Raw genomic sequence first — 15,140 nt, forward strand, 5'->3', positions numbered from 1 at the left:
AAATGCATGTATGGATTACATAATCCGGAAGTTATTTTATGGGAGTGGCACAATAAATTAAAAAAGTATTTTCATGTTGTGTATGGGGTGCCAGAAGAACCTATGGAGGTGCAGGAAGAAACAGTCTTTCAGATTTGCATCCAGAATGAAAAAAACTTCCAGACATTACTGTACTGCAGATTGTTATATCTAGTAATTCCAGATTTTTATATCCAGAATTATGAACACTTGTTTGTCTTGCAGATATAAATATATCTAGAAAAACAAGGATAAAACAGACCTTTTCTTAGACATTTTCTTTGTAGTGTTGGATGTAGGTCATAATTGGTCTGGTGGTGGTGGTGCAGGGAGAATTAGCCTAATCTAAGACTCAACACATGGACAAGAGAAGGTGGAGGTGGGGTAAGAAGGAGGCGGTGGCAAAGAGTGGAAGCAAAGGGGTAGGGCATTACATTTTAATATACATTCAATTTCCACTATAAACTAAAATTTGGAAAAAACTATTCATACCATTAATAATGATAATCACAGAACATTTTTATTTTATTTTTAACAAGTTAAACAATTATTAACAAATAAAAAAGACATAGATGATATATACTAATATTTAAACCATGGATGGCACATTAGATAGTGTAACAAAATATAATTTTTGATATACTTGAATAACAGTATTTCACTACAGTTCAGTATAAAATGTGACTAGAAGAGTACCAAATAACAGAAAACCTAAAATAGGAACATGGGGTCTATAACAGTGCACAAAAATTGTATCTAACTCTGAAATAACTTCTGCACCCAAATGGAAAACTCCCCCCTAAACCTCATCTAGTAATTTTGTGAATAATCAAAGCTCAATGGGCGTTGACCGAATGGAGCCTGCAAAACACCAAAAACTATAGTAAGACAATCTGTAAAAATGTGCTAATTTGATCACTAGAACATAAATGAAATCATTTTCATTCACCTTCCTTCCCAAAACAATTTGATAAGTGTAAGTTTAATATATAAATCAGTTAAAAAGTACAAATCTATAAGCAGTATGTAACAAGGAGTTGAAAAATATGCAATAAGCAATAACCACATGCATACAAAAGAGAAAAAACTGAGATAATCATACAGTGTCATATATGGTAATTGATGTTCAAATAATGGGAGCTGAAAACCACTGTTCACATTCAACAGCAACATAAAAATTAACTGTAGATTACCTGGAAAATAGCATGTCTAAATTGGTCATATGAATGTGCATACATCATTGAAGCACTAGGCCACTGCAGGTAAGTAACATCACTAGATGCCTGATTCAATCCCGTGACACAAAAAGGATTCATCATAGGACTTGAAGGAGGTCCATAGCCAAGTGAAGCTTGATTTGGTGACATCTGACTCAATTGATTAAAAGCAATGTCATGCTGCATGAAAGGATGCTGCATTTGTTGCAAATTAAAAGGCATCAAGTTAAGGGAAGAAGGTGGAATACCCCTGGCATACCTGCATTATGAGATACAAAACGGTAAACAAACTTCTCAATAAAAGTTAAAACTCAACTAAAACAATCAGCCACTGAATAAAGGCAAAAACATCCAATATCTATAAGCATCAAAAGTGAAAGTTCAAGTGTAGACTGCCATTAGTGTGTCTGATCTATGCCGTGAAATATGCCACAACCCAATAATTCATAACTCTCAGCATTCCTCTCCCACACAAAGAAGCCATTTTACTTTCATTTTACAGGATTTTAGGGATGCAAAATAACATGAGAACCCCAAAGGTTTTATAGACATAATGTAGGCTAATATTATTTAATTTTTCTTAAGCTCCGTTAAAATGGTATCCTATATCCCTCACACTCTCCATACCAGTGGCCAACCCCAAACCACTACATGGATAGTGAATAGCATGATGACTGCTATTCCAAAGACTTAAGGTATAAGCTAAATATAAATGCTCAAAATATAAATTATGCTAAAAAGGCATGGACCACTGTCCCACTCAGCTTCTGTGAGAACTCACAAGAGTAGAGAATGTATATACAACCAACATAATCTTCTGTGGGACAAAAGAGCAAAATGCAGGCAAGTTGAAAAGTGCACCAATTTCTATAATATTTAAGGGCACTACTAAATATTACAATAAAATGTTGAAAAAACTTAGTGGTGTGGTTGTAACTGTTAACACATACGTAAATGCAATACAGGTTCATACTTCTGAGTATGCACATGACAGAAAAAAAAGGCCAAAAACCATATGTTTGCAACTTCTCCATTGATTGCTACCACAACTCTCAAAAAAATCAAATAACACAGTGCAGTCATAGAACAAACCTTCCATAGTTACGATCATAATCTGGATCACTACGGTCCTTTTCCCTATCTCTGAATATGGCAACTCGAGTACAATTAATATCCCTACCAGTCAAGAACTTTTCAGAATCAACCACAGGGATCTTGCTAGTTTCATTCTGATCTTTGCTTATAAGGAAATTTTTCTCTTCTGTTGAAGCCTGGGACTGAGTATCATCTGAATCACAACTTCTGGAGCTACTAAAAATGCGTGCTCGTGCCCGGTCATATTCCTCCTTCCTCTCTTCCACACTTCTAAGAACATTGTTTTTCTTTCCAACTCCATTGGCTTCATTTAAACCGGTTCCATTTGGCCTAGGCCTTATGGCAATTTTTATCTGCTCAGGTTTATCATTTTCCAACTGTTTAGCAGGTATTATTTCAGATAAGCGGACCACAGGATACCTGCTTTCAGCTAACTTTCTGACCATAATCCTGGTTCCCTGACCATCTAAGCCATTATCTTGGACCATTGTTTGCATACCATAGTGCAGAGCAACACGATGTGCAGCCAGTCTGATATATGAAGAAGGAAAATGTTGAAATTCAAAATGCTGCTGATCTGCATTATTCAGGAACCTTTGGATATCCAACTCCATTCGCAAAACTATGGCAGTGAAACAAAGTAGTAGGTAATGAAAAAGGAAAATATCAAGATGTACAATTACATATTGGAGGAAAACTAAAAGCAAACAACCCAAAACATAGCATGAAAAAGATATTAGCACAGGAAATTATAGTCATGACACAAAGAAGGATGGCAACCACAAGTTCAAAGAAAAAACCCATGTTTTTCTATAATGCTCCTATATATTAATCCAACCATCCTCTACCAACCAAAATAGGCTACACACTTAAATACATACAGTAAGAGGGGAAAAAGTCAATCTCAGGCTCTTTTGACACAATCATGACCACCAATGAAAAGCAAAAGATACATTATTTTCACAAATTGTGCAATTATTATGATATTAAAATGGAAGTTGACAGTTTCAAATTAAAACACTATGCTATCTAAAAGCAGGATGATTACAACCTATTGCAGTATCATGTCACCTAAATCCTATTTCCAGCCAAGATTTTAAACCTTCCATAGGTACGAGGAGTGTGCTACAATTAATTGATCCATGGTGGGTACTATCTTCCTAAAAACTCAAATTATATACATGCTAGTCCTAATTCAATAACTTCAGAATTTAAAGCTTCCTCTATCATCAGCCCAGAGTAATCCATCAAAATTTACATGAACGCAAACATACTTGACCCACATACATTCTCTCCTTCAGATTATGAAGTTATCTGCAACATCAACAACGAAGCCTTACACTACCTGATGGGATCTATTACATGGGGATGGAATTACACCATCATGCTATATTATAAACCGTTTTTTCTGTAACATAAACGGCTACAATTCAACAACCCAGGTGTCCAAATCATCCCAGATCTGACATAACAAGACCTACCCATAACCCTAACATTAAATTAAAATCAAAAAACGATAAAAATTGGGTCATATCTATCCAAAATAAAGAGAAAGAAAACCCAAATCCACTCCAAGCTATAATTTTGATGCATACCCATTAACCAGAGCAGTAAAATAAAAATAGCAAACAAACCACCCAAGCAACAGAAATTCGTAAACAACATAAAAAAAAAGTTTCGAAATTAAGAATTGAGAGAGAGATAGAGAGAGCACTGACTGGTGACACGATGACGAGGGTTCTGAAGCGCCTCAATCAAGAAAGGGTCAACCAATGACTCCTTATCTTTGAAAGCAGAAACGTCGCCGTTTGAGATAAAGGAGGAATCCATGACGCCAATAAGAAAGCTCTGACCCAGAGAGATAAAGGAAACGGCGGCTTCAAAGGTTGTGCCTTTTTGGTGTTTCCTTCTGATATGGGTTCAGAAGGAAGAAAAGGTGGAAGATTTGTGGTTGTGGCCTGACATAGAGAAGAGATAGGAAAAAGGAGGCTCTTGGGTTTTTCACCACCCCTCTCTGTTTCTCTCTCCAGCAATAAGGAGAGAAAGAGAAATTTCAGAAGGAAACAGGGGAGAATATATATAGAGATAGCTACTCAAATCTTCGATGTGAAAATGACAGATACAACAAAATCACACCCCAAAATCTCCATTACTAGGGTTGGTGGTGTAGGTGTCAAAAACAAAATTATGAACAAAAATCTATCATCAAAAACACTTTTTTTTTCACACAAATCTATCTCTTATCTAATGTAAATATGTTATTCTGTTTCCTATATCCTATAATATAAAAAGATTCCTCTTTTACACGGCATGGATCCAGGAATTGTTTTTTTTATATAAATATATAAGATGGCAAGTGATTTATTTAATTTTATGAAAAAAATTTAATTTTTGTACCCTTTTTTATTGATAAAAAAACATAAATCAAATTATTTATCTATATGTGTTATTTCTAATTAGGGTAATAATAGTTATGATTTTTCATTTTAATAGGTTAATATCACCACATCTATCAAATACATATGGTCTCACAACATTACTTTTTTAGAGACAAGTAAAAAACATGCTTTACTTTTTAGGATTATTATTATTATTATATGAATTTTATTTACAATAACGATTTGATAAGATTAATGTTATAAGTTTAATTAAAATAAGGATTTTAAAGAATGTTAAAATAAAGTATATATACTGAATTAAAAAAATATAAACAAAAAATAAGAAAACTGTAAACAAGTAAATATTGAAGTTTTCATGTTAAAAGTTGACTAAACTAAGAAGCATAAGAATAAAATATTAAAGTGCAATAAAAGTAAATTCTGGTTTTTTTTATGTTGTTTTCTCTAATAATATTAGAGTATTTCTCAAAAACATAAATTTGACATGAATATCAAAATTGTTATGTATTTGTATTTAATAAAATAAACTGTAAATTTATATTAATAATATATGTGTACGAATAATGATATTATTAATTTAATTTTTAATATTAAATATAATTATATATAAATAAATAAAAAAATAGATACACAAGACAAAGACATAGACATGTGCGTTGTTCCACTAATGATCATTAAAAACATAAGAAAACAAAAAGAAAACGTATAATTATCAATTAGTTGATTTTTTTTTCTTAGAATGACATGTTTTAATAATAAAAGATAAGAGAGTTTTGATATTATGAATTTTTTTTCTTTTAACATTCACCTTTTCTTTTATTTTTCTTTTCCTGTTTCAATATTTTATCTTTTCTTTTCTTTTCACTTTCAATATTTTATTTTTTATCTTTTTTCAGTTTCAATAAAATTATGTCATAGCCATGAAAACACCCTTCTTTATCCACTACACCAGAAGAGAAAACTAAACTCTAAAGTTGTTTCATTATAATTATCTTTTCAAATAATTTTTTTATTTATTTATTTTTTACCTATTTTTTATTCATCCATTTTATTTTTCTCATCTTACACCTTATTAAAGTGATATTTTTAATGAGCCACACTACCTTAAAAGATTAAGAAAATAAAAACAGGAATGTTATTTAAGATAAATCTATGTCCCACATCGGACAAATTGAGGCGCTGGTTCCTTTTTGTGCTCCGTAGCTGCCAGAAACGTTTCCCATGAAACTGCCAAAACTGGAGTAACACGAAATTTCCCATCGCTGAGGCATAAACATGAACACATGAAATAGCTTCATAGCTTCATTTTCATCTTCTTCTTCATCTTCTTTTTCTTCTTCTTTGGCCACACAAGAGCAATGGGAATAGAGATTGTGGAGCCTAACACATGCATCAGGGGTTGCTGCACCAGCTCCTCTATTCCCCTTCATCTACCTCCGGCTTCTTATACTCTCCTCTCTCCTATTGCCCGAGGTAAACCAACCAAACCCTTCTCCAATTTTCAACCTTTTAATTATTTTTGGCTTCCCAGTTATTAATATTTATGCAAGTATCTTTGTTGGTAGTTATAATTTGAGGTTATGTCTCTGTGGAAGGGGATTATTCGTATTGTAACTTTGGTTGGTGATGGTAACCGTAGGGGCTGAGAGTGTTGTTCATGAAGGGACTTTGGATGGCATGAGGGTTGCTGTGAAGAAACCCATCTTGTCAACATCTGAAGACATTAACAAGTTTCATAAAGAATTGCAATTGCTGTGGTCTCTCACTTTCTCACCTCAATTTTCTCTCCTTTAATCTTGTTTAAATCTTTCTTTTCACATTTTCTAATGATATTTACTGTTTCCTTAACGTTTTGATATGCTGTTTTGTAAGTCTTGTGAGTTTATGGTTTACTGTTTTCTTTTTTAAATTATGTAGCAAGTTAGATCACCCGGGAATAGCGACATTGATTGCGGCCCATGCAAAACCTCCCACTTACATGTTTTTCTTCAAGTTATATGAATCTCCGAATCTTGCACAGAAGTTACATGTAGAAGAGTGGATACCAACTATCAATGTTGCACTTATGATGGCAATGCAATTAGGTATAGTCGTGATTTTGTTTTGTACAGAGTTGGTATGTATATTGGGTGATAAGATAATTACTTGGCCCGGGTATACTTTTTCTATCATATTGTGCAAAAGAAACTGTAGCTGTTGTTTCACTTGTGTAGTCAAATTGAGGTGTGTATAATTTGGAACGTGTGACACAATTGTGGAGTATAAACATTATGATCTGCTTAAATGGGTTCATCTTTTATCATAAAACAAGAAACTGGCTTTCTTGGACTATAAACCAAAGTTTATTTAAATATAGGAGGACTAGAACATTTTCACAAACTATCCAATTCATTTGTGTGCCTTTTGATGTTTCAACCATCTTAAACTGCTGCACATAATACTATACTGGGATATATTAGTTGATTGTGTCGTGTGGGTTTCAACAAGTTTTAGTTTAGTAATTGAGGGCTTAACACAAATTTCTCCTTTATCTGCTGGGTTTGGGACTTGCTATGAGACATGCAGACTAAGATTATGATTACATTTGTAAAATAATTTTCAATGTCATTTCAGCAATCTTGATTGGTTATCTTGGTATTAAAGATTATTTCAAGTTAAAATTATCAAGTATTCCAAAAATCATCTATGGATTCTTTTCCTTCAATTTTGTAACAATTTGACCCACTTCATTTATGTGGTTAAATTTTGGAAATTAAGTACATACAGTGATCGACAGTTTTATCCAAAAGAAAAAGAAAATAAGAGTGTTTGACAAATTTTCCACCTTTAATTCCTTCAACTTCCTTTCTCCAGCAAAGGCTTTGCAATATCTGCATAACCTCGGGATTGTGCATAGAGATGTGAAACCGGCAAATATTCTTGTAAATGTCTCCCAAATCTTTTGATCTTTTGGTTGTTTGGAACTGTCTTTGATATTTGATATATTGTACTCTATGTATATATCACCAGACTAATCTTGTGAATCTGTGATGCAGCTTGACAAAGATCTTTGTCCACACCTCACAGATTTTGGTTTGGCTGAATACAAGAATGATCTTAAGGGGGTTTCTATTCAGAATTGGAAGTCTTCTGGAAAGCCTACTGGTGGTTTCCACAAAAAGAATATGGTTGGAACACTCATTTACATGGCACCTGAAATATTAAGAAAGGAGTTACATACAGAAAAATCTGATGTATACAGTTTTGGGATATTGATCAAGTAAGAAGATGAGATTTGTTCTCTTTCATTCATGTTTGTTATGATTCTGTAAAAAAAGTTGACTGGAAAGAATGTATTGTCATCATGTATCTGATGCTGTTAGTTATATAACACACGAGGAACCAGTTGCAACTATTTTTCTCTTGATGAACTATGCTACTTTTGGGTTTTGAGTTGGTTAAATTAGTTTCAAGTTTGAAAATGCATTAAGTTTCACTTGCAATGTACCAACATATCTTTTATCTGTCTTTTATTTGTGAAGAAGTGGACAGTCAAGCAAATTGTGGATGGACTATCATCCATTTATTTTGTTTCTTACTTTGTCTAATAGAGATAAGATAAGGCATATCTTCATTTGGAAATTGTGATTGCCTGTCAACCTTAGTTTTCCTTGGCAGCTTGATTTATCAACTATTTGTTTCAACAAATAATTACCATATACACTGATCATTTCTTTCATCACATAATCTGGTGGCCAATGCTGTTATAGTATATGAGTATGGTGGGACCCGGAATAATGAAAAGTAAACTCCATGCACATTTAGAGGAAGAAAAAGGAAGACGAGTAAAGTGAGGTAAAGCAATTGGAATAATTAAAGAATTAGTTAGGTTGATAACAACTTAAGTTGGTTAACTGGTTCAAGTTGTCAGGAGCAGGAACCTAGGTCAATAGTAGATGAGTATAAGAGGTTTTCATTCAAAGTTCCTAATTTCAGAACTTAGCTGTGGCTGTTCATTGAAGGGGAAGCCATTGGCAGGAAAGTTATCTCTGTGGTATCTGTCATTCAATCAACCATTACATAATCGTTCTGTCTTTCTTCACACTTGATTTTTGTTTTTCATGGGTTTTAACAAAGCTTGTATTAATAAAACTCTTCAATCTAATTTTTGCATTGTGATTTTAAAACTTTTATTGGACTTGCTGCAGTGAGCTCCTTACTGGTATTGTGCCATATACAGATCTCCGTACAGAAGCTCAGGTAAGTCTATGTTATGTTTGTTTGTTTAAATTTTTTGCTTGTCTTTAGAGTATTACAGGTTCTATAAAGAGGTGAAGTATGGATGTTATATTTGTTTCTAAACATGATTTTTTGTTTCCTTTACTGTTTTGAATGTTGTTTAATCTCAGTGAGTACTATGAATGGAACTCTCGTTCATCAACAATGAGTATATAATATAATTAACAAGAATTTTAAATTTTTGTCGGGGTAGTCAAAATTGATATCTTATCTATAGGATTGGAAGGGTTAGAGTAACGAAGATCCTACCTTAAGTGCAAAATTATAGCCACAAATCAGAGAAATAAGGAAAAATAACCTTAAATTACCACAGCCACAAACTAAGTCAACAATTGCAAATGCTGAACCTGAACCAACAGCACCATTAGAGCTCCTTCCAACACTTGTAGAACGTGAATCTCCATTAGCCTCCCTAGCTGCTCCTTTACCACATAAAGGATGGACAGCTGCAGGAAGAAGTGAAATTCAGCAGAGATTAGAAAATTGAACCCAATGTCCCAAAAAGTGAAGCAACCAAACCAAAACAAGAGTCTCACAAGCAAAGAAACCAAGTGTCGAACCCAAAAGCAGAAAAACACTAAGCTAAGGTGCTGAAAAGTGTGGAGTGCCAAACCTAAAGCAGAAGAGTCAACGAGAGGTTTGGAATTTTTGTTTGCAGAGGAGCAGATAAAAAAGGATGAAAAGGGCCAAAATGAATTAGTTTAGGGCTTTTGCTGAAAATAATAGGACTTTTAGAAAAAAAAAATAGGAATAACTAAATTCAATGACAATATTGTTAGTCTCCTTGATTATTTTTTCTGAAAAGTAATGGTTAGGACAAGAAAAAGTGGCTCAGATCAATGATAGAAAATAGCCTTAGACTCCCCGTCAAGCTACAGCATTGATGTTAATCAAAGCTCTGCTTGTTACAAAATCTACTATGTTCTTGTTGTGCTTTTGTGAAGACAATGTCTAGTTATTCTCTAGTCTGCACATGTCCGATGGCAGCAAGCCACTGACAAATTTTTAATGCACATACGGAAAATTGGCCTCTACATACTTTGTTATTGGTTGAAAAAATAGGATTATAAGCAATTTGAATGGCAGCCTGACTGTCACACCACAATTATGAAACCAACCTCACTTAGAAGATGTATGTATTCACACCATTTTTCATCTAGCTCACACCATGACACAATATTCTGATTTGGCCTTTTGCCTAGCAACAACTCTTTGCTCCAAACACTTGTTAAAGTCATGATTCAGATCATTAAATAGCATGATCTTATTCCCCAAGCAACCTCCTCTATACTGAACTGGATCATTCTCGAAGAAATTAAAATGAATATTGCAAAATACGAATGAGGGATGACTATCCCAATGCTTTTAATCATCCAGTGTCTATTGTACTAAAAGTAAAAGATCAGTACAAGAAAGATAGACCCAGACCAATAATACGAAATAATCTAATTAGCACATATTTAACTTACTAACTTTTATCTACCAGGAGGGAAAGCAAAATTAAGGCATATCATATAAATGTAATTATAATTATTATTGGGTAACTTTTAAACTATCAAGTTTGGGATAAGTCCTTGTTGGAGATCCTATATTGAATAGAGAAATGTCTAAATTATAGTATATAAATGGGTACAAATCTTATTTTACAGCCAATTTTTTGAGATTGAGTTAGACTTAAAAATTACTTTGTAAGATGATATCAAAGCTTATCCTAGCAAGATTTGTTGAATCTATCGTACCACCTGTTGAATCTATCGTACTCACATCGACTAGATATATGATCAAATTATGATATATAAGTGGGTGCAAAGCTCACCTTACCAAACTAGTTTTATGAAATTGAATTAGGCTTAAAGTATATTTTTCTAAGATAATTGACAATTATGTCATCTGAAAAATGATCAATGCCATATAGTTGTCAAGAGAGTTATCTTTGCATAAAAATAACTGTTAAAAGGGGCTTTTAGTATAAGTAATTATTTTGGAGGTTTGTTTGTTTTGATATTCGAATCTTTGGAAAAAATTACTTAGCTGATATTAACTTTTCTTCAAATGCATGATAATGATATGAATTAATACTTACTGATGACAGGCTCACACAGTACTTGAGATGAACTATACCGAGCAGCAACTAACAGCAGCAGTTGTTTCTTATGGATTACGACCAGTACTTGCTACTGAGGACTTGGGTATTCCATCAAGATTATTATCAATGATAAACAAATGTTGGGATGCAAATCCTAATAACAGACCCACTTTTGATGATATTGTCAAGGAACTTAATTTGATTACAGAGCACTGCAAGTTAAAGAAGGCAGAAGATATTTATATCAGACCTTGTAATATGTATGTTGATCAACCCGTGGACAAGACTGATTACCTTCAGGCTTATCAAGAGAGTTTTAGTTGGTCCACTCGTGGTGAACTTTTGGCTAGGACTGCCTCTAGTACAAATGATTCTAGTTTGATAACTAGGTGTGAGTTTTATGACAAGCCTTCTGTATACCACCCAATACTGTCGTGGGGATCTTATGCTACCTGTGGGAGAAGGGAGACTATGGAGGATACACATTTCATTCTGCCCCATATTTGGGATGAAAAGGATGTCTATGCTTTTGGTATCTTTGATGGCCATAGGGGTATGCATATTGTATTAGTGATTTATCAAATATCTACATTTTGTTTGATGCTAAATTAATAAAAAGTAAATTATAATTATTACTAGAGCTTGAAAATAATTTATTATTTATCTCATTTATGATGAGACATTCGTTATCCTATGCTTGTGCACTCTTGTTGAATATGTTGAAAAGTCACGGAAATCAAGAAGAATTTAAATAGTGTTCTGATAAGTACACGAATCTCTTTCTGATGATATTTTTGGTCACATACTTTGATAAATATGATTGAACACAAAGATGATATTCATGACGGTTCATGGTAATATTATTGCTTAAGAAGCATGATTGTTACTTATGCAGGTGCAGCAGCTGCTGAGTTTTCTTTTAGAGCTGTACCAGCTGTTTTGCAGACTTTAGGTTTTATGGACAGGTATATTTCATTATAGATAACCCGTTTTCCATCCGCATTGGTCTTATTGTTTTGACACTTTAATTCTTTTAATATGTCAACCACAGTCCTGCTAATGCACTAGTGGAAGCATTCATTAGGACAGATGCTGCCTTCAGAAAAGAGCTTGATTCTTATCGCAAATCCAACAGATGTATCCAGAAGGATTGGCATCCTGGGTGTACAGCAATTGCTGCTCTTATAGTCAGAAACAAGCTATTTGTTGCTAACATTGGTGATTGCAGGGCAATCATATGTCGTGCTGGTAATCCAATTTCCTTAAGTAAGGTGAGCCGAAAATAGTTCTTAGATGGTGTTTGATGAGCTTATAGAATTTGACTTATGACTCTTATAATCTCTTTTGAACACATTTCATTAAGTTTCTTGGTAAAGCGTATCTTTTCTGCTTATTCCAATAAGTTTCATGGTCAAATTTATAGCTTAAACGCTCATGTTGGATAAAAGTTTAATGAATAAACCCACCCTTATTTCTATAAGAACTTCTTTAATTTATTCCTTTATGTATTTCCGTTTAGATTGATAAAAAATTTAACATTAATAGGATCACGTTGCAAGCTGTCTTCAAGAGAGAGAACGTGTTATTCGTCAAGGGGGGCATGTACATTGGCAAGTTGACACTTGGAGGGTTGGTCTTCCTGCACTTCAGGTTTGTTTGAATTGATTGCTATGGTGCATATCATATATTTGGAAATGCTTGGTTATATTTATTTCTTCCATATGCCTATTTGGACTCTGAGTTAAATTTTTCTTATGAATATCCTCGTTTCATCTTTTTACCATATTAAGCTATTGTAAAAAAAATAGGGAGGTTACTGGTAGTCTTCTTTAGAAAAGCTTTACAGAATTTGTTTTTGTGCTGATGAATACTCTTGCAACCAATGCTATATTTTCCTGATGAAGGTTTTGAATGGATGATGGAAACAATATTCTTGTTCAGTTCACTTTCAAATTCTTTCATTTCCTATCTTGTCCTTTTGGGATTTGGGGAATTTTCATCAAGATATTAACTTATTTGCGATAATGCTCACATGAATTCAACCCTTGTTGATCTACAACATTGAATGTTATGACATATGCACATGAGGAAAGTCCAACCCAAAAAATTAATTCATTAGGTTCGAGAGTTTCAAGGCTCAAGTAGTTTATTCTAATAAATGTTACCTCTTGAAGATTTTCAACATGACTTTCACTCTACCAACTTACCAAGACTATCTTGATAGTAACCCTTTTTGTTTTTCTACTTTCTACCGCTTCACTCACCTATCAGTATCAATTTGCATCTTAATTCAGCCTATAGATAACTCAATTTGTAGCCTTGTATCTTAGCGAAAGAACCAATTATTAGGACTTAAGTACATGAGGAAAGCCCAACCTAAAAGACTCATCCATTAGTTTGGGATCTTAAGGCTTAAGTACCACATTAAGCAGTTTACTTACTCAATATGAGTAATAATATCGTCACACCTTTAAAAGTTGACGTTCACAATGACTTTAGCACTACCGACCCTGATTTGATGGTAACTCATCTCTCTTTAGCTTTCACTCATATAGCAGTAATTAGTTTGCACCTTAATCCAATTGGTTGCCCTTTTTGTATTTTGATTCAAAATGAAAGCAGCAGTTGTTAGGACTTAAGCACACAAGGAGAGTCGACTCCAAAAGGTTAATTCATTAGGTGGGAGAGTCTCTAGGCTTAAATACCACTTCAAGTAGTTTATTTACTTAATGTGAGACTCCTGACATTATATATTATTCAAAAAGTAGTTGCACAATCACATATGAAACACATTCATTCATATGCAATGCTGTTGCCACTCTATTTGGTATTCTGCTAAAGTCAATATAATTCTGATTTTCCATTTCATAAAGTAACTGGCTTATATCCTGGAGGAAAATTTTATTTGATGTGTGCTTATTTGACTAGTGGGAACATAGTGTCAGAGGTGCGTTCTGAAAATATGTTGTATAATTAATTACTGAGGTTTTGCATCTAGTGCACGACTCATGCATTCTGTTAGTACTTATAGAGAGGAGCTATTATGTCTTCCCGTCACTGGTCTGATTGATGCATAATGACACCAATGAGTTCAATGATATCTGTTCTTTTTGCTTTCTAATTTTCCTGTTTTAACTTCTGCCACATAAATGATCTTGTGTTAGCAAAATAACTATGATGATATTAATGGCAATTTGAGGTTTTACTATATGTTGATACAAGTAAAATCGACTTGTTTTTCACACAGGTTACACGTTCTATTGGTGATGATGATCTGAAGCCTGCTGTCACTGCAGAACCTGAGATAACTGAGAGTACCTTGTGCCCAGATGATGAGTTTCTGGTAAAGAGCTGCACGCTACATATGTTATTTCATGAAGTTCATGATGTGCATGCATATCCTTAGATATCTTGAGTTTGAATATCTTTTAAAATAAGTTGAAAAGATAATTGCATTTGTAATCTTATCGATTATATTTATCAAAAGGGTTTGAAGTATCTTGAAAAGAAGATGCACTTTCTAACTTTACAGGAAAGGCTTGAAAGCTTTCTATACGTTTGTTACATGTATCACTCTCATATTACCCTGGTGTTTATGATACTCTTTTGAAACAATTTCTGCATTTAGATTAAACTAATAATGAAGTTATTGATTTAGGTCATGGCTAGTGATGGCTTGTGGGATGTGATAAGCAGTGCAGAGGTCATAAATATCATAAAAGACACTGTTAAAGAGCCTGCAATGTGTTCTAAGAGGTTGGCTACTGAAGCAGTGGAACGTGGCAGCAAAGATAACATCACAGTTATTGTTGTTTTCTTACGACCTGTGTCCACAGCAGAGAGAATTTATTAGCATACCTTCATTTGTTAATGTTCATTGAGACTTGTCACAAATGACATGTACTTGTGTATTCATTTATTGAACAAAGAATGTTAGTTTTACAAAAGAGAAATGTTTTATTCTTATTTGTTTTATGTTCTTCCTAATCTCCTCTTCAATTCTCTTGCTCATGAATTTTCTATTCTTCCTTATGTAGTGTACTTGAA

At 33.6% G+C, this 15,140-nt stretch overlaps 2 protein-coding genes across 2 annotated transcripts; one reads left to right on the forward strand and one right to left on the reverse strand.

Moving 5' to 3' along the window:
• Positions 1-631: 631 nt before the first annotated feature.
• Positions 632-4,604, reverse strand: LOC137830482 (uncharacterized). The gene is made up of 4 exons (XM_068637854.2): positions 4,049-4,604; positions 2,328-2,952; positions 1,212-1,494; positions 632-879 (listed from the first exon to the last, which is right to left on the reverse strand). Exons 1-4 carry the CDS (start codon positions 4,158-4,160, stop codon positions 829-831), a joined length of 1,071 nt encoding a protein of 356 aa, XP_068493955.2. The 5' UTR covers positions 4,161-4,604; the 3' UTR covers positions 632-828.
• A 1,259-nt stretch (positions 4,605-5,863) lies between these two features.
• On the forward strand, positions 5,864-15,059 carry LOC137830480 (protein kinase family protein / protein phosphatase 2C (PP2C) family protein). Its single transcript, XM_068637852.1, has 12 exons — positions 5,864-6,202; positions 6,369-6,486; positions 6,647-6,813; positions 7,583-7,650; positions 7,765-7,988; positions 8,917-8,968; positions 11,100-11,646; positions 11,989-12,058; positions 12,145-12,364; positions 12,639-12,743; positions 14,341-14,436; positions 14,752-15,059. Exons 1-12 carry the CDS (start codon positions 6,088-6,090, stop codon positions 14,944-14,946), a joined length of 1,977 nt encoding a protein of 658 aa, XP_068493953.1. The 5' UTR covers positions 5,864-6,087; the 3' UTR covers positions 14,947-15,059.
• Positions 15,060-15,140: the final 81 nt, after the last annotated feature.

Source organism: Phaseolus vulgaris, chromosome 7, assembly GCF_051622355.1.
Source record: "Phaseolus vulgaris cultivar YP4 chromosome 7, ASM5162235v1, whole genome shotgun sequence".
In the NCBI taxonomy this organism is placed as follows: Eukaryota; Viridiplantae; Streptophyta; class Magnoliopsida; order Fabales; family Fabaceae; genus Phaseolus; species Phaseolus vulgaris.